The sequence below is a fragment of the Malania oleifera genome, chromosome 4 (assembly GCF_029873635.1).
Source record: "Malania oleifera isolate guangnan ecotype guangnan chromosome 4, ASM2987363v1, whole genome shotgun sequence".
Taxonomy (NCBI): Eukaryota; Viridiplantae; Streptophyta; class Magnoliopsida; order Santalales; family Ximeniaceae; genus Malania; species Malania oleifera.
The window spans coordinates 73,245,580-73,272,151 of NC_080420.1; the positions used below are offsets into that span (position 1 = coordinate 73,245,580).

General features: G+C 33.8%; 1 protein-coding gene across 11 annotated transcripts; it reads left to right on the forward strand.

Moving 5' to 3' along the window:
• Positions 1 to 7,921: 7,921 nt before the first annotated feature.
• LOC131154219 (uncharacterized protein At2g02148) lies at positions 7,922 to 20,851 on the forward strand. 11 transcript variants are annotated; one of them, XM_058106840.1, is made up of 9 exons: positions 7,922 to 8,018; positions 8,184 to 8,500; positions 9,080 to 9,203; positions 9,347 to 9,688; positions 9,983 to 10,145; positions 14,175 to 14,298; positions 14,401 to 14,466; positions 17,323 to 17,586; positions 20,569 to 20,851. In XM_058106840.1, the coding sequence occupies exons 2-9, from the start codon at positions 8,318 to 8,320 to the stop codon at positions 20,668 to 20,670; spliced, it is 1,368 nt and encodes a 455-aa protein (XP_057962823.1). In that variant the 5' UTR covers positions 7,922 to 8,018; positions 8,184 to 8,317; the 3' UTR covers positions 20,671 to 20,851. The 11 variants fall into 11 exon arrangements, with proteins under 11 accessions (XP_057962823.1, XP_057962824.1, XP_057962829.1 ...); XM_058106841.1 differs by having other exon boundaries at positions 20,572 to 20,851; XM_058106846.1 differs by lacking the exon at positions 14,401 to 14,466 and having other exon boundaries at positions 9,347 to 9,521; positions 9,588 to 9,688.
• Positions 20,852 to 26,572: the final 5,721 nt, after the last annotated feature.

Genomic DNA, 26,572 nt, shown 5'->3' on the forward strand with positions numbered 1-26,572 from the left:
TTGGGAATTTGAGTTGTGGTTTGCATTGAAGAATCAATTTCATTCTCTACAAGGCTTGCATAAACTTTCATGTACACAGGGCTGTTAACAAAAGCTGAAAGCTGAATATTAAGTTTTGTGGATTGAACACTTTGATTGTTGAATGGTTGGTTGATTGTTTAAGTTTTATTTACTTGTGTTGTATTGGTTACTTTGTTGGTATATAATTGTGGATTGAATATTTTTTTAAGTATTTGTTGTGATTGTTAAATCAACAAAAGGTTAAGAATCTTAAAAAGAATTAAAAGAAAATTTTAATAACCTAATTCACCCCCCCTCTTGGGACTACACCTTGGTTTTTCAAGTGGTATCAGAGCTGGGTTATAACAAATCCTAACAAGTAGTTATGTAAAGATCTAGATGGCACACTTAGGCATAGCTCCCTTTGGAGAGGGACAATCCTCAACTAGGCTTCCTGTCTTTTGTGGTTTAAACTATATATTTTGCAAACAACACATGAGAATCTATCTTCAAACAATGGATTGGAAGGCATGGAAGGTAGTCACACATGGTGACCTTATCCCCACTAAACTTGTAGATCGTAAAGAAGTATCCAAAGAAGAAAAAGAATGGACCGACCATGACCATAAGATGCTACAAATAAATTCTAGTGCTATGAATGCTTTGTATTATGCTCTAGACATAAATGAATTTAATAGGGTCATTACATGTAAATTAGCCAAAGAAATATGGGATAAATTAGAAGTAACCTATGAAGGTACTATTGATGTAAGGGACAATCGAATCGATATGCTCACTAGCGAGTATGAAGCTTTTAGGATGAAAACGAATGAATCAATCACTAGTATGTACACTAGGTTCACCCACATAATAAACTCCCTAAATGCATTAGGAAAAACCTAAACTACTTATGAAATGATTAGAAAAATTTATAGAGGGCTGCCACCTATATGGGAACCAAAAGCCACTACAATAACCGAAGGATTAAATTGAAAAATACCTCCTTAGATGAACTTATAGGTTCTCTCCTCACATATGAAATGACAATGAATGAAAGGAGTGGAAAAATCTAAAGTCCAAGAATATGTTGCTTTTAAAACATCAAAAGAAAACTCTAGTCATAGTGAAGAAGAGATGGATGAAAATGAATTAGCCTATATATTGAAGAAGCTAGCAAGAATTTTTAGAAGAAAGAACAAATTCAAAAGAAGAATCCAAAACTCGAAATCAAATGAAGAAGAAACCAATACAAAGAAATCAAAGAATAAAATCCCCACATGTTATAATTGCAAGAAGGATGGACACATAAAACCGGAATGTTCACTACTTAAGAAATATTCCAAAAAGAAAAAGAAAAAGTCAATGAAAGCTACTACTTGGGACAACAGAAGTACAAGTAGTTCTGATAATGAATCAAGTGACCAAAAGGTTGCTTGCTATATGGCTTGGGATGATGAGGAAAGCTCCTTATCCAAATCCTTAAATAGTTCCTGTAGTGATTCATCTAATGAACCTAATGATGAAAGCATGCCATCTTATAAAGAGTTACAAAATGATTTATTCAAAGTGCATAAGATGTTAGTCAAAGTAACTAAACAATACACATCATTGAAAAATAAGAATGAAGGAGTTATGAAAGAGTTAGAATCCCTCAAACTTGCTACAAGTGAAAAAGATTAAAAAATTAAGAAAATAGAAAATAAGAATGAAGCTGTGATAAAAGAGTTAGAATATAAAAATCTTACTGAAAAAGAAAAATATTTGAAAATCAAGAGATTAGAAAGTAAGAATGAAAAGTTGATGAAAGAACTAGAAGACTTAAGATCCCAATCGTCTATGGAAAATGAGAAAGATCTATATATTTCTGAATTAGAGAATAAAATCAGTAGAATATCTCAAAATCAAGAAAAGGGCAAAAGTATACAAAACTTAGAAATTTATGATCTTAAAAAGAAAAATGAGGATCAAGCTAGAATCATTTACAATTTTACTAAAGGAAAAGAAAATTTTGACAAAATGATTGGCTCACAAAGAATGTCATTAAATAAAGAAGGCATAGGATTTAATGGAATTGAAAATACAAAGAAAAAGAGTCTTTACATGGAATACGTTACAAAAGCATCTAAAGATTATGCTAGCACCTCCTCAAATGCCTACACACATACCACATGTTTTCTATGTAAAAAAAAGGGGCATGTTAAGTTCGAATGTCCATTAAAGAGAAAAGATGTGAAAACAAAATATGGGTACCAAGATGAAATAGTATGACTAAATCCTTCAATTTCAATTGATATCAAATCTATAGAAAAATCATACAAGGATATTGAACAAAATTGAAATAGAGAATAAGAATGAAAATTTTCAAGCTTATTGATGCTTATCTTATTGAAACTAATGAAAATTGTTGGCCTTAATCAATAAATGAATCATATAAAGCTTAAATTAGAAAGTATTAAGTTTTGAAAAGAAATATGAATATTGGGAACCTATATGAAAGAAAATGTAAAGCAAAAATCAAGCTTATCATATAAGTTTTTAATATGAAATATATTTGAGAATAAGAGATACTTGAGCAATAATCTAAACAAAAGTGTAGTACAATGCACATGATAATGATATATACTTCATGCTTATATGATATGCTATTTGCTACATGTGTATATCTTGAAATTGGTATCTTGAAATCTCTAAAGACAATGAAAATATTTATGACTCACTATATTTTAAAAATCTGAACATAAAGTTATTAAGCATGATTTTGAAACATAAATTTTGGTATGATATTGATATATGAATGTGAAATTAATTTTTGACCATGCATGCTAATGATGGATCATATGGATAAATTGAAAAATTTGCATCTAAATAATTTAGTATCCACGAGCAGTGCATAATGTGACATTAGCATTGGTATCTATAAAGTATATTGGTATTCATGAATATATCAAATAAAATTGAGCATGACAAGCATAATTATATCCATGAGCATGTTATGACATTGATATAATATTGGTATTTGATATTAGTATCCATCAGCACATACATAATATGAATCAATGTTTGAAACATGGGATGATAATTTTAAAAACATAATTGGTATCAAAACTGAATGTATTAAATTCAGGAGGAGTATTATGACTCATTGCTTGTATTATGATTTTTCCCTAATTTTTAAATTGGTATCATGAATTATTTTTTAATTGGTATCATAAATTTTCAATTGGTATTATTCTTTAATGTTTTAATTGGTATCACAAATTCAAAAGTTCAATTGGTATTAGAATTAATAAAGATCTCAATTGGTATTATATGCTTGTTATGCATGTTTGATATTTGTATGCTCAAAATATGATTTATTTTAGATATCCTACTCTTTTTGATTAATGTCAAAAGGGGGAGAAGTTTTGAGCAAAAAGTGAGCTTGATATTGAAAAATTTTGAAATTTTGAAAAATTTTATATTTATCAAAAGGGGGAGAAGTATTTGATATTGAATGATGATCTTGAATTTAAATGATGAGATATGAGCATGATATTGAAATTGGTATTGATATTGATCTTAAAATTACATATTTTGTTATGATGATGTTTATTGTAAGGGGGAGTCTTTTTAAGGCTTACTCAAATTTTTTCTCCTTGTTTGTCATCATCAAAAAGAAGAAGATTGTTGGCCTTACAAGACTTAACATCTTGTTTTGATACTAACAAACAAAAGAAACTTAACATATTTGGTTGAGTAATGATATTTCAGGACTCACAAGGATCAAGCATGTAAATGCAAGGTCAAGGATCCATTGCAAGCTTATACTTCAAAGAAGGATGATCATATGAAGCTTAAAACATGGATTTCAAGATTATATATTAAAGCTTAAAGAATATGAGAGAAAACTTTCTTTGAAAGCGAGAGAGCGAAAGAAAAGCAAAGCGATTGAGCTCAAAAGATAAGCATGAAGACTCAAGCGCCAAAAATGTCCAAAATCTTAGAAGTCTTTATGTAAGTGCTTCATATTTTAAATATTTTTTGAAATATTTTTGAAACTCTTTAGGATACAAAGACTTAGAGACCAGTTTTTGAAAAACCCTTGAAAATAATTTTGGAAAGTTATATTTGAGTCTTTCAAATAACAAGAGTTTAAAAATCAAAAATAAAAATATTTGGAAAAAGAATAGACTGATCAACCGACTGACCAGAACACACTAAGATTGGCCAGTCGCTGACAAACACCAAGAATGAATAAACATGCTTAGCCGACTGACATTTTGAACTGAGATCAGTTAGTCGACTAATAAGGCCAGCCGACTGATCATTTTGAACATGGTTAAATCAGTTGACTGACATTTTATAGAATTTAGTTTTTGACAAACAGAAAGGCCTCAGTTGCCTGTCCAGCAGTCTGACTCTGAGAAATGAACTACCCTGTCGTTTGTCCAGCCGACTGACTTCACGAGATTTTAAATTTTTAAACTTCAACGAAAAAATTTGAAAATTTAGTTTTTCAAATATGAACGTTATAAAAACTTGGTGGACACTCCAAGTAACTTGGGGAACAAGGAAACTAATCCTAAAAAGTCTATAAATACTCCTTTAATCCCAAGAAATTAATAATCAAAGCAATCACACAACATTCTTGTATTCAAACTTTCAATCCTTATCAAAGTTCTCTATTGCTCATACTCTTGCTGGGAGAATTCATCTGAACTGTTGCTGAATCACAAGCCTACGGTTCTAATACTGAGTTTTCTCAATCACTAAAGAACCCTTGGTGATCTCTTCACTTGAGCTCCAATTCTATTTCATCTTGATATTTAAATTCTTGAAGTACATAGTGCTGAATTTGTACTAATTTGCTATGTTTTGAGAGTGTTCTTGTATGCAGCGTTTACTTTGTGTTTTTTGTAGTTCTTGGACGATTCAAGATATTTGGATCATTGACCAAGCGTGGGGTATTGCTTTGAGTGGTGCAGCTCTAGCCTAATTGAAGGAGTGACCGAGTGAGGGGTATCACTTGGAGAGGCGGGCTCTAGCCTACTGAAGGAGTGTGTAACGGTGCTGTTTTGCTCGCAAAAGAACTGGTTTAGTGGAATCTTTTGGTGGTTTGCCAAAGGTGAGGAAGTAGGTTGGGGATAAGTCGAACCTCGTAAAAACCCGGTGTCACTCTCTTTTCCTTACTCTCTTTTATTTTCAGCATATATAAACTGCGTGGATGATTTAATTTCTTAATCGTATATACTACGTAATTTGGAAATTAAGTAAACTTAAGTTTAATTTTGATTTGGGATTACGAAAACCGAAAGGGAGTCTGTTGATTAATCAATACTTTGCAAAAACCTCAAAGGGAGTACGTTGATTGGTTAACACCCAAAGATAAATATACTAAGAGTTTATTTAGGTTTTGGGTTGTTGGGAATTTGAGTTGTGAATTAAATTGAAAAATCAATTTCATTCTCAGCAGGGCTTGAATAAACTTTCATATACAGAGGGCTATTAACAAAAGCTGAAAGCTGAATATTAAGTTTTGTGGATTGAACGCTTTGATTGTTGAATGGTTGGTTGATTGTTTAAGTTTTATTTACTTATGTTGTATTGGTTACTTTGTGGATTGAATATTGTTTTAAGTATTTGCTGTGATTGTTAAATCAACAAGAGGTTAAGAATCTTAAAAAGAAATAAAATAAAATTTTAATAACCCAATTCACCCCCCTCTTGGGACTACACCTTGGTTTTTCAATTGGTATTAGAGCGGGGTTATAACAAATCCTAATAAGTAGTTATATAAAGATCTAGATGACACACTTAGGCATAGGTCCCTTTGGAGAGAGACAAACCTCAATTAGGCCTCCTATCTTTTGTGGTTTAAACTACCCATTTTGGAAACAACACATGAGAATCTATCTTCAAGCAATTGATTGGAAGGCATGAAAGGTAGTCACACATGGTGACCTTTCCTACTAAACTTGTAGATCGTAAAGATGTACCCAAAGAAGTAAAAGAATGGACCAACCATGACCATAAGATGTTATAAATAAATTCTAGTGCTATGAATGTTTTGTATTGTACTTTAGATATAAATGAATTTAATAGGGTTATGACATGTAAATCAACCAAAGAAATATGGGATAAATTAGAAGTAACCTATGAAGGTACTATTGATATAAGAGACAATCGAATCGATATGCCGACTAGCAAGTATGAAGCTTTTAGGGTGAAAACGGATGAATCAATCACTAGTACGTACACTAGGTTCACCTACATAATAAACTCCCTAAATACATTAGAAAAAACCTACACCACTTATGAAATTATTAGAAAAATTCTTAAAGGGCTGCGGCCTATATAGGAACCAAAAGCCACTGTAATAACCGAAGGAAGAAATTTGAAAAATACCTCCTTAGATGAAAATGCTTCAACAGTAATATTTTTCCAAAATTATTATATTTAGTTTTTAAACCCTATTATACATAACAAAATATTAATAAAAGCTTTTCCTATAAAAATAGGATGATTTCTCTCATTTATGCACAATTTAAAGAAGATTAATTAATATGTGTGAGTGGGGAGGTTAGATTTGAATAATTAGTTATGAACCATGAAGTGGTGGAACCCTGACATTGTAGTTTATTTCTCGTACTCCCATATGAAAGCTAATATTCAAGCTATCCCTAGTATGTTTAAATATAAGACCGTAGAAGGGAGAAAGATTTGTAAGAAACAATCCTTGTATCTTAGAAGTTTCAAGTAGAATTTTTAACTTTGAGGCCACATAAATAAAATATATTTTGGTGCAAGTCTCAATTATGTGGGTCTCGCAAAATTCAATCATATTATTCTTGAAATTGACGCATTCAAAATCTTTTGTGGCTAAATTATTTCTTATGTATGTTCTTTTAAAATTTGTAATTATTTGCTTAAAGGAGTGATGTAGATGAACAATCCTTTTAAAAAATTATGGGTGCCGCACCGAAGGATTCGAAGGGTTTGTTGGTTGATAGAGTTTCTATGTAATAATAATAAAAAAAAAGGGTATGGGTGCCGCCTGTAGTCCTAGCACCTTTGTAAGACGTGCATTTTAAATTCGACATTGTTCTCATTTGGCTCTAAATAAACCAGATCTCAAGGGCTGCATCATGTTAGATTCATGATGCAATTTATAAAGTTGTTAGAAGGCCGGGGCTTGGCCTGTCTAGTTGTAGGAATTAATTTTAATTTTTTAATTTTTTAAATTTTTAAACAATTGAAAAGATTAACTTTCAAAACATTTGTATACAAAACTAGAAGATATAAAAAATTTCTTGCATTATATGCTTGTGGAAAATAATGTTACTTTTTGTTTTTTATTTCTCAAATAATTATAAAAACGTCATCTTATTTTTCAAAATTTAAAATTTATATAGAAAAATTAAAAAAATAAATTTTTTCTCGTTTTGTAAATTTTTGATTTATTATATAGTTTTGGAAAACTAAATTGTTAGCTTTGTAATTATTTCAAATCTAGAAATGAAAAATGAAAAAAAAAATAAATTAAATAAATATTTTATTTTAAAATGAAGAAATTTTAAAATTTGAAAAGTAAGTTAATACTTTCATAATTCTTTACACAACTAAACATAAAAATAAAACTAAATTTTAATAAGTACTTATATATGAGCAACAAACTAAAACTAAACCTCTCAATTTTTTAATTATATCTTTAAATTAAAACTAATCTCTAATATTATAAGAGAATGTTTGGGAATATGAGTTTTTGATGCTAAAAAATTCACAAACTTAATTTGATTCTAAAATATTCTTATAAATATCGATAAGTGTTTTGATATCAAATTAAAATATCCTATATAATTTTGATTTATTTTTTTTACAATTATTTTTAAAATTAAAAATAAAATCGGAGAGAGGGGTGGATTGTGCGTACCGCGTGCCCCAGGCCATGTATATAAAGAGGCTCTGGGCCTGCCGCTTTGGCAGCTCGTCCGGACGTCGGAGGCAGGCTTGGACTCTGGTTTCGTTGGCCGTAAGCTCAGGTTTGGATACCATGCCTCTCTCTCACTCTCTCTCTTTCTCTCTCCTGGCTCAGTCTTCTACTCTGCGTTCTTCACTGTCTCGTCTGAATAGCCGTTAGTGCTTCTTTCTATTACACACACTCTCCGCACCCGCAATGCCTCCTGTACACCATTTGTGCTTTGCAGGCAAGAAAGTCTTCTGTAAAAGGAATGAAACGAGGAGGAGGAGTAGGTGGAGAGTTAAGAGCAAACGGGACTGAGTGGGCTGATATGTTTGGATCTTAGGGTTTTTTGGGGATTAGGGTTTTGGGTTGGACCAAATGGGGACGAGGGTCCCAGTTCAGCATTACAACCTGCGATCGGCCAATTCATTTATTGGGAGCTCGTTGCATGATCTCAACACGGTAGACGCACGTCCGGGGGAAATCGAGGGCATCAGCGATGTTGATCGCGACGGTGTCACCGAGGATAGCTTGGACAATGATGAAGAATCAAATTCTGTGGTGTGTACGCTTCTTTTTGCTTGTTTAACACCTTAAATAGGCATTTTTGTGGAGGGCTAAGCTGTAGTGACTGCTTCTGAACTTGTGCAGTTAGAGAAGCTCATGTTTCTGTTTTTACTGTTAAAGTTAATGCATTTGAGTTTGAATTGTTCATTGTGGACTGTTATCTTTTGCAAGAGAATTGGAGTGACTTCAGGGGTATCTTTTCAAGTTAACCTGTCTCTGCTAAGAAAGAAAGAAAAAAAAAAAAAGATTTTGAACGCAGAATATTTTATGATATTAGGAATTTATCTCAACTTGAGAGTTTTAGACTGCCTTCCATCCGTGACTAACTAAATTAAACTTTGTATTTATAGAGAGCCAGTTTTATATCTGTAACACTGGATATTTGATGACTATTTTGAAATTAGTAATTTCAAGAAATTGGGTTTTGGGTGGATTGTGGTTCTACTTCATGAGCTCAAACTATAACAACGTAATTATTATTTTTTAATGGTAGACATGTAAACATGACAGGAACATTTTGATACTAATGCTTGTCTTTACAAAATTAATTTTTTGTACTTTTTATTCTTCCAGGACTGCATGCATGAATCTTATAGGAACTCATTACCGCTTGACAGTGTAGGTGTGGAGGAAGATCGTTCGAGCCTGGAGAATAGTGAGTCCTCAAGGGGACCATATGATATGCTGACCTTTGATGGTGATGCACGATTTTCTTCAAATGCTTGAGTTAAATTAATAACATTTTAAAATGGAATCTCGATTTAACTTCATTTTAAATTTCTGCGGATCATTTTTTTGCCTCAAATGCATATGGCTGATCTGAACCGAGTTTTGAACCAGATGTTACACCAATTGAAACAGCACGGGCAAGATTTTTGCAAATTATTGTGGATCATTTTATTAATGAGCATGTAGTTGAAGTGGCTGATTCGGAGGCTAACTATGCTGCTCAGTCTGACCAAGATAAACTAAGCAAAAGAAAGACAAGAGAGATCCAATATGAAGGCGATCCTAGGTTTGTTTTGCCCTTGATGTATGTTGCAAATATGTACGAAACCTTAGTCAATGACGTGAACATTAGGCTTGCTTCAATGAATGGTATGCATGTAAAGACTATTGGCGTAGCCCTTGAAGCAGCAGGCGGTCTGTATAGAAGGCTGGCAAAGAAATTTCCAAGAAAAGGTATTATTTTATCCTTCTTTATTCTCTGCTCTATTCCGAGCTTGTTTGTTTCGGGGCATTTGGACATTTTGCATTTTATCTGACTTGCGTCTTTGTTTTAATTAAAAAAATTTGAATGGGTGAATGACCCAAAGTATATTAGATCTATTTTTGTGTTTCATGACTCTAAATTGCTCATTTGAAAGAATGATATGCACCTTCAATTAATGAAAAACAAGATGGAATTACTATATTTTCTTGTGCAATATAATCCATCCTTTTATTTAATTATTAGCCTAATTCTTAAACATACAGGAACTTGTACATTCAAAAGAAGGGAGTTGGCAACTTCTTGTGAAACAAGGACAAGATTTCCAGAACTAGTGATACAAGAGGAGAAGCGAGTTCGTTTTGTAGTAGTCAATGGTTTAGATATTATTGAGAAACCAAACAATATGCCTATTGATGATGCCGAATGGTAAGTTGGAAGCTTGAATTTTGCATGTGGCGACCTTTTGTTTATTTTTTTATTGCATGGCTCTTCCACTTCACAAATTTATGCTTCTTAAAATTTTGAATGGTGCTTAATCTTACCATTTTGGCTTGGTAAGACTACAGTTTTAGCATTCTAGTTTGGCGAGTCTTATATTCAATTGAACCATGATATTTTACTTCTTCTATTATTACATCTATTAAGTATTAAGTTTTCGATGGACATTAACCTTGGTTTTGGATTACATTTGATGATATCTTTTCATGTAAGGTGTAGATGGGCAACTCCCAATTGAAGTTTTAGCCTATAGCATTTGAGGGATTTGTAATTATGTGTTCATCTTGCATTGAGAAACACTAGGAAGAAGATTTAGGCAAAAGATAAGTGTTCCACATGCTGTTAGGAAAGGAGAATGGAAGTCAACCACTTGCGTATGTTAGAGGAATCTCACATTGCAATTATGGTTTGAAGGTTGTGGTCAAAGACACAAGAATAGTTGCATTCTTCGCTGATGTCAGTTATTAGGTTATAACTTTGATTTTGAAACTTTTGAATAACAAAGAATTATGCTTGATTTCATCCAAGAATCTGCCTTAGAATAGTTTAAAATTTTAATGTTTTTTTTTTTTTCCTTTAGTGTATTGATCCTTTGTAAAAATATATTATGAGTATTCATTTTTATATTGGCTATTAAGGCATCATCAAGAAGAAAAATTATATATAATGTAATTTTCTTGCAATTGCATACTTGCATGAATAGATAATGAATAAATTTGGAGTGTGCTTGATAATGAAGTCCATAAATTACAGCTTTCATCCACTGAGACTCATCAAAAATCAAATAGTTTGCATATTTAGATGTCAAGGGGTATATATACTCATGCTAACTCCACATACAAAGTAGGTCCAAATAAAAATAATAGAAAAAAAGATTGTACTTTATTTCATAAAATGTTATATCAAATTTACTCACAGAAGTGAGTGAAAGGCAAAAGAAAGTCATAAGAGAGAAGAGAGACTAGTTTCTTTCTTTTCTATTTGATTCATTAGGAAAGACCCTTGAAGAGAGAAAGTAGTCAAACATCATTTACCATATACCCCACCCCCTATAGCTCATAAATTTTTTTGAGGAAAAAAAAATAGCTATTTTCCATCTCTTTTTCTTTCAACTTCTCTCCTCTACTTTTCTATTGTCTCCGCCATATGTGAGCCGTGTGAGAGTAGTGGACAGAAAACCATTTCTTTTCCATTCTATTATCTCCACTCATTCCGAAATGATGGTGTTTAATTTTCAATCTGATTCATTTTTCACATTTAATTGGTGTTGATTTCTTATAAAATCAAGCTTAAAATCAAATAAAATTGCTGCAAAATGATATTTTTAATCTTCTATAAAGCCCTTGTTTGGACCTTTGCAGTTCGTTTTGTTGGAGGGAGATGGAGAGGAGAAAGAAACTTACAAGAGAGAGAAGGAGAGAAAAGAAACTAATTTTGCTTGACATTGTTTGGTTTATCAAGAGAGGGATAGAAAGATGGGTAAAGAAACAAAGTCAATGATAATTTACAAGGATCGCCCTCTCCTCCTCCCTCCGCACCCCCCCCTCCCCGGGGTGCCAAAATAGGGATAGTTTTTCAAGTTTTCTAAGGGTGTTTTAGCTTTCTATCTCCATTTTTCTTCGATTAGGAGGAGAAAAAAGTGGCTCCTCTCTCACTTTTTTCTGTCCCACTTCTCTCCACCTCATCTAGAGCCTTGGTACAATGGTAGAGTTGTCACTATGTGACTCAGAGGTCGTGGGTTCAGGCATGGAAACATCTTCTTGCAAAAATGCAAGATAAATCTGCGTACTATAGACCCATCGTGGTTCATCCCTTCCCCGAATCCTGCATATGCAGGAGCTTTGTACACTAGGCTGCCCTTTCTTCTCTTCACCTCTTCTCTCTTCTCTCCATCTTATGTGAACCAAACAAGAAAAGTAGAGAGAATCCTATTTCTTTTCTCAAATAAAGTTGACTCTTAGTCATTTGGATCTTGATTTTGACTTTTGATTCTTAGTTTTTAATAGAAAACTACTCTTAGGAAAATAAATCAATGAATTTGGTTACATGTTACTCTTGTGCTTTGCCTCAATTGGATCCTCACTTTAAAAATGAAAATCAGCAAAGTTTGGAGGTATTTTCAAAAAAATGAAAAAACTGGAATTGAGATGCTTAGCCTACCTGCTACATAGGAGCATGACGCCCGTACTGACCTATAATGACCCCACAATGGCTGTTAATTGGAGGCCTGATATTTCATCATATACAAGAACGATGTTATTAAAACCCTTCTCTAGAAGCAAAAAGTTGTAGTGCCTTATCTCTTTTCACTTAAATTTTTATTTTTATAGCATCATCTACATGAGATTTAGGAGATAAGCCACATGCTAGACTTCATTTCATTATTTATTAATATTAATTTATTTTTTCGGGGGATGAGGGTGGGTGGAAAGGGAGGGGGGAGGAAGGAAAGTAGAAGTAAATATTCCTGTATTAATGAAGAGCAGTTATATGGAGTCCTATTGTGTAAAAATGCCTGCTCTGCCAGCTAGGATTGTACTGTTGATGCCGAACATAAAATGCCTTATTCCTTATTTACTGGTGGGAGTTTCCAACATTGTGGTGTAGACCCCTGGATGAGGTCTTGTATAGGTTGTATTTATGCTTCGTGTTTGACCTTGTGCTTTTCCCATATTGATGCTGCTAGGCACAGTTTTGCTGCATTGGGATAGGAAAATTTGCACCGGCTTACTTCTTTGTGGCATGTCTATTACATTTCTCATAATGTTGGACTGCCAAGTGAATGGCTGACAATTGGGTCCACCTGAATATTGTTTAGCAGAAGAAAGCTATTCTTAATCTTTGATAAGTGAAATTTTGTTCAAATGACAATTTTTATCATTGATGGTTAGGGGCCTTCCTTTTTTTAGGGTACAATTGAGGGTTTGGGTCTGAAATATGAAGCATGTCAACAACAGTTTATGGTCAATGTTTGTTTCAATTGAATGATAAAAAATATTCATTCTTGGTTTAGTTTGAGTTAAAAAAGTGCTCATGCGCTTGTTTGAAGTGTTATAACTAAACTGTTAAGGCATGTGGATAAGTAGCTTGTGCTTTTATTGCAGATTTAATGTCATTTTTTTTTTCTATTTTAACATTCTTTGCATGAATCATCTTTCTGAAAGTGAAATGTTTTTCTGCCTTCAATTACACTTAGAGATGACGAGATCTCCTTGGTGGGACCTACTGAGTGTTATATTCCATTTGTGTAAATGCATGTCATATGCTCTTTTTTAGTGTTAGTGCTCTTGATAAGGCATGGTTTTGGAGGAAAAGGATTCATATAGCCGACCCCACTTAGTGGGACTAAGGCTTGGTTTTGAATCTATCAAAAGAAATGGTCCATGATCGCATAAATTGGAGGAAAAAGATTCATATAGCCGACCCCACTTAGTGGGACTAAGGCTTGGTTTTGTTGTTGTTGTTGTTGTTGCTCTTGAGAAGGCATGCTTTTGCAGCTTCTAGATGGGCTTCCTGTTTCTCATTGTCTGTTCTTCAAATTTTGAGATTCATTGGTTTATATTATATTCTAATTTACCTTTTTTTTTTTAAAATAATTGATTAAGTAATAAAAGCATATTGTTTGTTTAATTATGATTACAATGAGTGAGTTTATTTTACAAAAGCAATACCATGTATTTATGTGTATGTATGCAATATTCTCATTTATCTTGAATTTTTTTCCTTATTTTTTATTCTTGTTTTAAATATGTTGACAATGGGATGGTTTGAAATTGTATTTATTTTTTCTTTTTTCCCAATTTTCCTTGCATTATTTGTCTTTCTTTCTTCTTGCTTTCTTTTCAGTTGAAAGGAGAGGGGAAATGGTATATTGATTCTCACATTTTGCATGCCACTTTACTATATGGCATTTTGTATTTTTTCCACTGGTGTTTCTTGATGGCCTGATAAATACAGGTTTAAACGGTTGACTGGTCGGAATGTGGTAGCTGTCTCTACTCGAGACTATAAATTTTACTCCCCAAGACACAAGTATCGGCGCATTGCATCAAACTCTTCATCTAATATCCCTGGATTGCCTGTAAGTTTTATTTAGGTTATTTAATGCATTGTTCGTTCCCTCTTGCTGATTACAGTTAAAGGTGGAACTAAAGTTGTTATTTTTTATGTTATATTTTCTTAGACATTCCCTGGCACTGATAATTCTTCTGTCATGGCTTCTGTGCAAGTGTTCCGCTCCGTAAATGAAGTAAGAATTTTATCCATGTTTATCCCAAAAGAAAACCAGATTCTGAATAGAAAGCTTTCTGATCCATGAAATCATTTTTTTGGAAAGTTCTGTATTATGGCTGTTTTATCCTATTTGGATGGTCTTTAATGTAAATGACATTCTTTCGGGCATGCATGGTTTCTCTAAATAGATGAAATTTGTTTGTATTTTACTCGTCACTTTGTTTAATAATCCATTATCGAATCTAATATGATGGGGTCTATGGTTGCCAAGCAAAGTTTAACAAAGAAGGCACAAAGGACTTCATTCAGAAGTCCAAGTTCTCATTTCAGTAGGGCTTTAGTTAATGTTTGCTTTACTTGTGTTATAAATTTTGATCTTGTCTTAATTTGGAGTAAATATGACAAATGTAATAGTCCAAAACAGAGTTCAAACTCCTTCCACTTTGTCAATCTCCACCAAGTTGCAGCCTATAATCACTGTTAACTCCAATGAAGCCCCTCTGAACTTGAGAGATCCTGCATCATAATCCTAGAAGTTGCTGTAGTCTATGGTGTAGTTAAGCTCAATTTGGGAAGCTTCCTGATTGCTAACTTGGTCATTTTCAGATTTTACTCATCTTTGTCAGATGACATGGTCTGATGCTGTCAAAGAGTGTGTTCTTGGGATGCTTATAACTCCTTTTCCCTTCTCAGTTCTCACTGATTTTTGTGATACTTGAATAGTAATCCCTCTCTATAATTCCCATTTGCAGGCCTCTACAAATCTTTTGTTGCTAGCTCGTTGAGAATGTCCTAGTGTTGGTTTCTTGAACGTAACCAACAATTAGATCAATATTCCTGATGAACATTGTAACCTATCCCAAAAATATGAAAAAAATCTCGACAACCAGCTAAATAGTTTTAATGGCCATCTAAATTTGGAAATGCATGTAAATTTTGGTTCACACTAAATGGTTTTGAAAATTATTTTGGGCACCTGTAACTCAGAATGAGCTTCATTTTTATCATTGTTCTTTTTTTAATGAAAAAATTAGGGTGATAGCCATTCTGTTGTTTGCGGTTCATTGCCCACAAATGGAACTGCCTAAAGTCCTTCCCCCATCTATAGGCAACCCTAGTTTTTCCTAATAAACCAAACTTATTCCACTCTCCAAGCTGTTTCTGAGCTATTATGACAACACACACAAACATATGAAGAAAGTGCCTTCATCAGTCTCCTAGTCTGCAACTAGTTATTGATATTGATTCCTTTTAAGCACAATCAACCGGATAAATGACTTGAATTTTGGAGGGACTTTGGACTTCCAAATAGTATTATAAAGAGGAAAAGAAGAATTAGGGTGGGTCTATAATTCGCAAAAAAGATTTACATGAATACACCCCCAAAGGATTTGAGGACCAAGAATGAACGTCCACTCGCAAAGAAATACAACAAATTCTCAACAAAATCAACAAAGAGGAAAGCTCGCCCATCTCACTATCATTAAGAGAGATAAAAAAATGATATGCTTAATTGATTCAATCAATTTGCAGTAGTCAGGTCACATCCCAAAAAGAAGCCTTTTTTTATGCTTCCTCTGCCACCCCCCTGCGGCGGGGTGCCCACCACTCCTCCCTTTTCTATTCCTTTACGGGGGCATTCCATTCCATTTCTATGATTGTTTTGTCTTGAAAGACAAAAGAAAACCACAATGTTTGGCTTTCTTTCAAGTATGTCAAACAAACCAAAATTTTTTGGGCTTTGTTGCTCCACTCTTGGAGCAGAACACTGTTCTGTCATTAAGAAGGAAGGTTGTTTTGTTATAGTACTGAAGGCTGGGGATATTTTGAAGTTTGGGAGAGTTCTGAAAATTTAAAGTTAGTTTTTCTTAGGTTTTTTTTTTTTTTATTGTTTTTGTTTAAGTTATTTGATTAACTTTTCTCACTTTTTAGATCTTATAGAAAGCATGCACACATAAATTATTTTTTAAAACACCACAGTTTTCAATTCCTTTCTAATTTTTGTTGATTTTTTCCCATACTTTTTTAGAATTGCATCTTACTTCTTTGAACTCTTAACCTTTAAATATAAATCCATATTTGTTAAAATATTTCATTTTTCAAGGTATTTTGTTTGTTGAACATATATGCATGTCACTCGGAATTGATTTTGGAAATCTATACCAAATATTATGCTTTGATCCGATTCTCAATTCCCAAAATTGGTATGATTCACACTTTAAATCTCGATTTAACAACTATGGTTGTCCCCTTCAATGTTAGCTTACTTTCATTTTGTTCCCACTTTGGCGGCTGCATTCCTAAAATCCTACCTCCACCCATATACTAGGGCAATCTTAGTGTGAGGTGAAGCCACTTAGAAGTATTAAAATTATTAGATAGGACTGATACAATAATGGAAAAGATACATTTGAGAAAATGAAAATGGAAGTGAAGAAACATGTTGAAATTCATTTTTTCATGGAAACATACTTTGTTCAAGTTATAAAGCACATGCTACATCTTTATGTGGTAACTTGGGACCATTGTTTGATGTCCACCTTAAGGAGCATTTTATGCATTGTAAAAGCCAACAAGGTACTGTAATTATAAAGTTGGGCAGGTTGCTGGAGTTGAGATAATTACTTTTGGTTTTATGAGATGCATGCATACATGAGAATGAGGGCATGATCTGAACTTCATACTAGTGGTAAATATCTTTTTAAATTTTACTGTGTGCATCATATAAATCATTTCTTGACGCCAGCATTTGTTCCATATCTAATAATACTGTTGCATGGCTGCAGTTCTTGATAAGGCATATGCTTCTTCTTGCTTAACAAGTCCAGGACTAACCACATGGATTTGTTTTATCTGTTTTGCTTTTCTATAGCCACAGAATCAGCAGCAGACTCCATCCAAACATCAGATGCAAACACTGTCTCATCAGCCACAGTTTCACCCTATTCAGCAGGGTCATCATCAAACTATTCACCAAAGTCAACACGCAGCCCACTTTTCTCAAAACCATCAGTGTGGGCCATCTGCACACTTGACTGAAATTACTCATGCACATCAATCACCTACCATTTCTCAACACCTAGATTGCTTACAACCGCTTGCAGGAGTTCATGGAGGAGGGCGCTTGCATGTAATGGTGAGTGGGTCTTCATTGCACACGTTCTTCTTATGGTTTAATTAACTAGTTCATTTTGTTTTTCCAATTTCCAGAGAAAAAGCATGATAGCCCTGGTGAATATGTAATTTTATGCGTATGAGATCTGTCATCAGTTTTACTTAGCATTCTGGAAGTTAGGGAATTGGAGTTCAAAGAAATACATTAATCTAGTAACCCCGATTCTCAATATTTAAATAATTTTTCTTTAACAAAAACTGGCCCAAAAGAGCACAGTTTGGGCCATGAGGAAAAACATAATGTGCTAGGCCCTACAATATAACAGAAGATATGGCCCTTAATGGAGCATAAAACTGGGGATTGAGCGGGAGGGTGGTGGGTGGATGGGTGGATGGGATAGGCTTTGTTGAGTTGATTCAATGATAAAATGTGTTCATTTCTAAGTGGTAGGCATATTAATCAGAAGTTTTTATTTGGTAGCATCAAATTAAAGTTGGAAGAAGAGCGTAGGCATGTTAATTGCAAGCATAGTATTGCATGTTGATCAGAAGGGTAGTTGTCTGATGGAGGAAGATACATCTATTTCTTGGTTGATGGTTCTTCAATTTACGCACTCAAATTGACTGTATTAGACATTTTTTTTATTGATTTCCAGTTCATCTCTCATGGTCATGGTTCATTATTGGGCTTGACTAGGATATTGATTGGGGGTTTATAAATGAAAGAGAAATGATGTCAAACAGCCCCATAACGACATGACATAGACTGCATGCTAGATATATGCATTAGAAAATGGAAGAAAAAGGATAACATAGATATATGTTGGAGAACTAGGTGGCAGAAACTAAAAGGAGGAAATATAATACACTTTGAAGACAATGATAAAAAGAAAGTGATTGGGCAAGAGAAGATAACTCTTAGGTAAACACCCTCTGGAATAAGATGGCTAGTCCTATTAGATATATAGCAGAAATGGTTTTAGGTGAATCCATAAAAGGGCCGTGACTGATAAAGAGAGTTGGTGAAATGAGGAGAACAGGACATTCAAAAGCAATAGAAGCAAAAAGATTGTCAGTTAAGACATGACGACAAGGTAGAAATATTAGGAACTTTTAAAAGTAGAAGTAAGAAAGGGTGCAAAGAAAAAGGGGTGTTTGTGAAACTTAATATAGACTATATAATGATTTGTGTTTGTGTAAGCACTAAAGATGGGCTAGAGAAAGAAATAGTAGACATCTAGGTGTCAAAAAAGAGGATGATAGTTTTCTAGTAAGAGAAGAAGATATTGAAAGTAAGAGGGTAAACTTGTTTTAATAAGCTTACTATTTGATGGAAATTAAGTCAAAAGCCTTAACCTGAAAATTGTACTAAAATTTTGAGATTTTTCTGAAAATTTATATTCATATATTCAATGAAGTTAAACTTGAGCCAAAGAAGATGACAAATGGAAGAACTGTTGGACCAACAGTCATGTAGAAGATAAGAAGAAAGGGAAGAGCAATTAAAATGGTTTGGACATTTTCAACATAAATGATGTTCCATTTTGATTTGGTTATTGTTAGAGGTACTTGGAAGGAGAGCAGAGGCTTAGAATAATATGTCGTTGTAAGAATTGTGGATTTTTTGTAATGGGATTGGTAGTGGGGGTACCTTTTTGTTCGAGGCTTTGAGTCAAAATTATCCTTGACAAAGGGAGGTGAAAATATGACATGGAAAGGATGCTGAAATGTCCCACTTCATGGTGAAGCTCTGTTTCAGTCTTTCAAAAAAGGGTGTGAGTTGGGGGTTTCCTGTTGAAGGTTTGGAATTCCTGTGCATCGAATTTCTCATCTTTTCCTTTATTAGTGGCTGAGAATAAGTATTATTTAGCACTTCATTGATGAATACGGGTTGGATTATTCCAACTTGGTGTTGTATGTGCAAGAGAAGGGATGAACAAGTTGAAATCATATGATCTTCCCATGTGCCTAGGGGTACCAAAAATGGATCGAAATAAGTTTTGGTTGTCTTTCGGTTTTTGGCTTCAGTTTCGGTTCTTAAAAATAGAAAAAATTTCAGTTTTTGTTTTCCAACCCAAAACCAAACTGAAAACCAAAAAAGCAAAACATCCTATGTAAATTAATATATATTAATTGTGTCATGTAATATAATGTCAAAGGTATCACTAATATTAATATATTTATTAGCCGGTTCTTTTACGAATAATTCCCTTATGAACAAAATAATTACATCTTCATTCTCTCAGCTTTCCTTTAAATTTTAATCCTAGTAGATGAATGCGTGAAAGAGAGAAATGGTGAGCTCTTATAAAGTTGGGGAGGCTGCCCTACCCCACGAATTTTCTATGTGGGACAAAAAGAATAGGAGATAAACACCATAGTCATTGCTTAATGCTCCCCACCCATTCTTGTCCCGCATAGGGTATGGTAGTGATGTTCAGCCTCTCTCCCACCTTTATAAATATAGGTTGCCCCCATTAGCTTGATCCCCAATCTGGCTAGGGTTGCTTCTTGTGCGCCTGGCCCACGTTAGACTCCCACTATTGTGGAGTCCTTGAAGTTTAGGTATTTAACTTGAGAGGCCAAAAACTTGAGTGGCTTCCATATAATCAGTTTATTATCCTGACTGAACTGTAGAACCACTAAACTGATTAGTGAAAAAACCTTCACTCCAGGCTTGGTTTCTGTTCAGTATTTTAAGAAACCCAATTTTGCAGTTCAGTGTTCGGTATTGACTAAAATCAGACCTAGCTCACCCCTACCCATATGCATTGGCCTCGACTGCTTCTCCTTAACTGACCAAGGAGTTCAAATTGATCTTGATAATGGTTATTTTTTAAAATTAGTGACCGTTCTAAGATTGAGGATGCCTTATTTCGTTTTCATTTTTATTTCTTTAGCAATTCTTCACCTCTATTTTGTGCCCATCTCCGATGTAATTGATGGGTTTGTGCATTTGAAAATCCTCTCTCTCTCTCTCTCTCTAAACTTGTTCGCATTTCAGCAGACAGGGCTGGCAAAGTTCTGTGATGAATGTGGGGCTCCATATTTGCGAGAAAGTTCCAAGTTCTGCTCCGAGTGTGGTTTTAAGAGGTTAGGAACATGACGTGATCTATGCATCTGCTCGCCTGCCCTGGAACCTATATTTATATTTCTTTCTTATTGTAAATAAAATAATGTGAAAAAAAAACTCGTTATAATTGTACACCTGTATATGGAGGATTGGGAAATTCAATGAAAAAGGTTGTGGTGAAATATGACAGCATGGTTGATGCTGTATTTATTGAGGGGTTGTGTTTCCTAGTTGGAAATTTTGGGGCTGGGATGCTTCTCCTTCCCTTCCTGCTTGGTAATAGTTAAAATTGAACCCAAGTGGAATAACTTCTCCTTCCCTTCCTGCTTGGTAATAGTTAAAATTGAACCCAAGTGGAATAACTTCTTTACATTTTGATTTAATTTTTTTTTATTTCAATTAATATAATCAACCTTGGATTTCGGTTTTAGTTTTAAAAATGCTAAATGGAAAATGATAATTTAGGTTTTAGACCAAGTAATTGAATCATGTTTTAATTATTTAATTTCCATATGGTTTACATTAATTTCTCATTCATTCTATAATTTAAATTTAAATTTAAATTTTAATAATACATTATTGTTCGTAAATAAATAAATAATCATGTGCAAATAGCTAAGAAAGTACATCCTCTTTTTAATTGGTGATGAAAGCAACTGTTCTCAGTTGTGTGATCTATGAATTGTGTTCATGCATTTCATAAGCAGCCAACTTTTCAGAAGTGTTTATTAACAAATTTAACGCATGATTCTCTACATACATGAAACGTAAAGTTGAACTTATTATAAGTTAGTTAGTTTATTAATAAGTTTTTATGCTCAATCATGATCCACTCTGCAAGACTCGCATGCATGCTGGTAATGGTAATGGTAATGGTAATTGAGGATGGGGGTTGGTGTGACATGTGTTTCTACAAAATATGTATTTCATACTTGTTGGTAGTTAAAATGCATTTACATGAAAGCTGGTTGTATGATCCATTTACATGCAAAAGTTATTATAAAACTCACCTTCTTGTAATTGAGGAAGGAAGGGGATTGGTTTAATGTGTTTGATGCTTGTTTGGTCTGAACCTCACTAGTTTTATATAAAAAGAGAGCTTGGGGGGTTGCCCTGCCTCCCTCTGGCCCATTAAAATTCTTCTTAGCTTGGAACCCTACTTATTCATTGGGGATCCTCTAGTTTCTAAATTTCAAATCCTAATAATATCCAAATTCCCAATTTTAGAACAGTAAACAAAAAAAAAAAAAATCTAAAATCTGAACAGTTAGTTAAAAATAACCAAAATAATTAAAATAATAAAATAGTAAAAATTAAAAATATTATTGTGGCAAAAATATTGTTGTTCTAGAATAATAAATATCGTTTTTGTATATTGTAAAAATATTCACCTCCCTTGATGTTTGGCAAAAAGACGGAAACCTTCCGTAAGATTTCAAAAATACCACAAACTTTCCCTTAAGATTTGTTAAAAAGACATGAATCTTTCCTAAAAAAATTTCTCTTTTTATAAAAATATAAGAAGAGATTTGTGTCTTTTTGACAAATCTCAGAGGAGGTTCTTGAAATTCTTGAAATCTTAGGAGAGGTTCCTGAATTTTTTGAAAACTCAGAGGAGCTCATTGTCTATTTGTCAAGCCTCAAGGGAGGTCAATGACTTTTTCCCTAACTTTTATTCTTATACTTAGATTAATTGGATTTTATTACTACCACATTTTTATTTTAAATAAAAAATTTGGATACTCTAATTCTTTATTTTTCTACTACTATTTATTTGGTTGAGGGATTGAAACTTGCCCTATTTGTAAAGTTATTTATGAAAGTTTAAAAGTAGTTCCATATAATGTTTTGCATGAATATGAGCAGGTTGCAAGGTTTTCTGATAATAGGATGTCTTGGAAATCATGTGCGAACTTCATTTCTAATTAATTTATTAGGAGGTAACTATAAGGCTACCACCTAGAAGGGTTAGAATAGTTGCTTAGGTTGGAGTTCTGAGTAAGCAACAAAAAAAACTAAAAAAAAAAAAAAAAAAGGTTTTAATCAAGGACTCTAACACTACAAAAAATGGTCTTTTTTGTGATGAAGGTATTAGTAACAGAGGAAAAATCATGACTAATAATGCACCATTAGTGACTAAAATCAAATTCATCACTAACAGTTAAGACATTAGTGACGGAACTAGTGTTTGTCACCAATAAGGCCTTTTTAGTGATGGGTTTTATTTCGTCACTTAAAGAAGGTTTTCTGCTCAAACTATCGCGTAAAAATATTAACAATGATTTATCAACTATTAGTGACGATTGACAATCATCACTAATAGACGTGCTTTAGTGACGGTTTTTAAAAACCGTTACTAATAGCCATGTTTTAGTGACGGTTTTTAAAAATCGTCACTAGTAGTTGTGTTTTAGTGGAAATTTTTGGAACCGTCACTAAAAAGTTTGCCCAGAATTGAAAGGGCTTTCATTGCTTTGTTTCGTGCAGAATCCCCAACCCCTCCCCTCCCTGCACAAAATCCCGAGCCCCCCTTCACCGCAAACCACCGTGTTGTGTTTTGTGGCTCATATATTTGAGTGGATGACATACACAAATAGAAAAACATAGCAAGATCAACATGCTGGGGGGAAACCGTTGACAGTTTACTCATACTGTCAAACCATCGACGATTTAGCTAAATTTCAGAATGATTTGCTCTTGGTATCTTTCCTTCGAAGGAACCGTTAACAATTGTATGAATGTTGTTGAGATGCTTTGTTCTCGATATCTCAAACTGTTGACGGTTTGACTCGGGAACCCAGAGCAGATTTTTAAATTTTCAATGTAAACGTTAAGTTGGTTGGGTGTTTGGAGGGAAAGTCTTCATGGTATTTATATATACATAATTGTGGGTGTATTTGCATTGTAAAAAAAAATATCGTAATTATCTTTGACACAAGATAGTAATAATCCTTTACCGATTGCTCCCATGGATGTAGGCATTTCCGAACCACATAATTTCTTGTGTTGTTCTTGCTTTCATATGATTGCTGTGGTCATGTTCTGTATTTGTTCTTTATTGATTGCTGTGTTAGACTTCTGCTTTGCAAATTCGAGTATTTTATACAACAAATTGGTATTAGAGCAATTGTTGTTATGCCTTTGGGTACTTCGTTTGCGAAATTTGACGTTGTCAAATTTGATAAAATTGGTAACTTTGGTTTATGGCAGAGAAGGGTGAATTATTTGATTGTGCAGCAAGGGATGGTGAAGGTATGAATGAGGCTAATTGGAAGGAATTAGAGGTAAAGATGGTCGCTACTATCAGATTATGTCTGACGGATGATGTGTTGTATAACGTCATGGAAGAGGATTCTCCTGCGACTATTTAGAAAAAACTTGAAAGCTAGTACATGTCTAAATCTTTTACGAATAAACTTTTTCTTAAGCAAAGAATTTATTGGCTTAAGATAGTGGATGGTTCATATTTGAACCAGCACATCAACACATTCAATCAAATCATAAGTGATTTAATGCGGGTTGATGTGAGATTCGAAGAAGATGATAAAGTGTTGATGCTACTGAATTCCTTGCCAACATCTCACACGTATGAAACCTGGTTACAACTCTAACATGGGGTAAAGAGACCCTAAATTTGGAAAAGGTGACAAGTGCGTTATTGGGGTTTCATCAAAGAATGAAAGTCTGTGATGAAATTTCACACGGGGAAGGGCTTGTGGTGAAGGGTAACCTTGAACGTGGGAGAGGAAAATTCAAAAATGAATCGAGTCAGAAATCCTTATCTTAGTCCAAGAAGAAAAAAGATGTCTAGTGTTACAAGTGCGGTAAAAAGGGGCACGTCAAACCGGAGTGTCCAGATTGGAAGAAAGGGAATGCTGAAAAGTACGAAGGTACTTCAAAATCAACAAAAGTAGTTTAAGAAGGAAATTTAGATTGCAGTGATGGTGACATAGTTTCAGTTTCGTTGGGGTTAGATCGCCTAACAGACTCTTGGATCCTAAACTTGGCATGTTTTTACCACATGACTCCAAACAAGGAGTGGTTCAACACTTATGGGTTGGTTAATTCAGGTTCAGTACTATAAATCATGTAAAATCATTGACATAGGAAATATTAAAATCAAAATGTTTGATGGTGTTGTAAGAACTCTATGTGATGTAAGACATATTTCGAACCTACAGAATAGTCTTATTTCATTAGACACTTTGGACTGTAATAGATTCACTTACAAGTCTAAATGTGGAGTTATGAAGGTGTGCAAAGGCAATCTAATGGTGATGAAAGGGCAAAAGTTAGATGGAAACATTTATTCATTGCTGGGGACTATAGTTGTATGCAAAGCTGCAACCGTAGATTCTGAATTTGATGAAAATGTCTTGTGGCATATGCGGCTAGGGCATATGGGTGGGCATGGTATGAAAGAACTCCAAAAAAGGAAGCTTTTGAAGGGTATGAAAACATACAAGCTGAACTTATGCAAGTTTTGTGTTCTCGGGAAGCAAAACAGGGTGCAGTTCAAATCAACTATACATAAGGCAGAAGGTATTCTTGATTACATACATTCTGATGTTTGGGGGCCAGTGAGAGTAGCATCACGGGAGGATATGTTAATTTTGTGAGTTTTGTTGATGATTACTCATAGATGGTTTGGGTATACTTCATGCGACACAAGTTAGAGACATTTGTCAGGTTTAAGTTGTGGAAAGCTGAAGTGGAAAAGTAGACTAAAAGGAGAATTAAATGCCTCAGGTCAGGTAATGGGATCGAGTACGCTAATTCTAGGTTCATGGAGTTTTGTGTGCAACAGGACATTAGGAGAAATTTCACTATTTTCCAGACACCTCAGAAAAATGGCGTGGTTAAAAGGATGAAACAAACTCTAACTAAGAGAGCTCAGTGTCTCAAGCTTAATATAGGGCTAGCAAAGAACTTCTAAGTAGAGGCAGTTAGTATGACTTGTTTCTTGGTAAACCGATCGCCAAGTGCATCATTAGAGGGGAAAGTTGTAAAGACTCGAAAAATTAAAATGATTAAAATAATTAGGAAAAAATAATACATAAAATTATAAATTAATTAGTTAAACATTATTAAATTGATGTATTAAATAAATAAATAAAAAGAAATAGTATGAAAGAAATAAAAAAAAAAACTAATTGAAATAAGATATATATATATATATATATGTATGTATGTATAAGTTAAAGTTTTATATATATAAGTAGAAGTTAATTTCCTGAAGTTGCTTTAGGAAGAATCTTAGTTTCTGCAAAGACTCACACCCCCCCCCCCCTATGAAATTCTCTCCTGCGTGTCCAGCTCCTTCCGTCTCCGTCTCTTTCCTTCTCTCAATTTCTCGACGGATTTGCGATGGATTGGGAAACAAAAGGTACCGTTGGATTCTTGGTTCCGCCATCGACATTTTTACTGTAGTAGATTTGTCGTGGGAACATCTTAGACACTATTCCTGGGGAAAGGTAACATTTTCCTATTCTTCAAATTTTTTTTTAAATATGCGGCTAAATCAACGATCGGGTACCACCACGTGGTCCTAGTCGCGATTGTCGTCATTTTGACATGGGTAAATTTTCAATTGAGGTTTTCCAAACCCCACTCCAAAGCGAGAGTGGGATTTGGAAAATTTGGCAAATTGGGTATATTTGCGGGTATAACTATTTATTTGAGAATTATGGCTCTAGGAAATATTTAAATAGTATTTTATTTAGGAATAATTTAATGGAACTAGGGTTTCTGAATCAGGGTCTGGGTAAGCGTCGCGCGCATCTGTGTGGGATTCCTGTCGATGTAATTCGAGAATTCAGGTAAGGGGAAATTATATATTAAATCAGATTTTATGAAAGTAAAGGTAATAATTTATGTTATATTATATATATATGTTTTGGTGTGAATTATTAAAATGCCAACCATGTAAAACTCT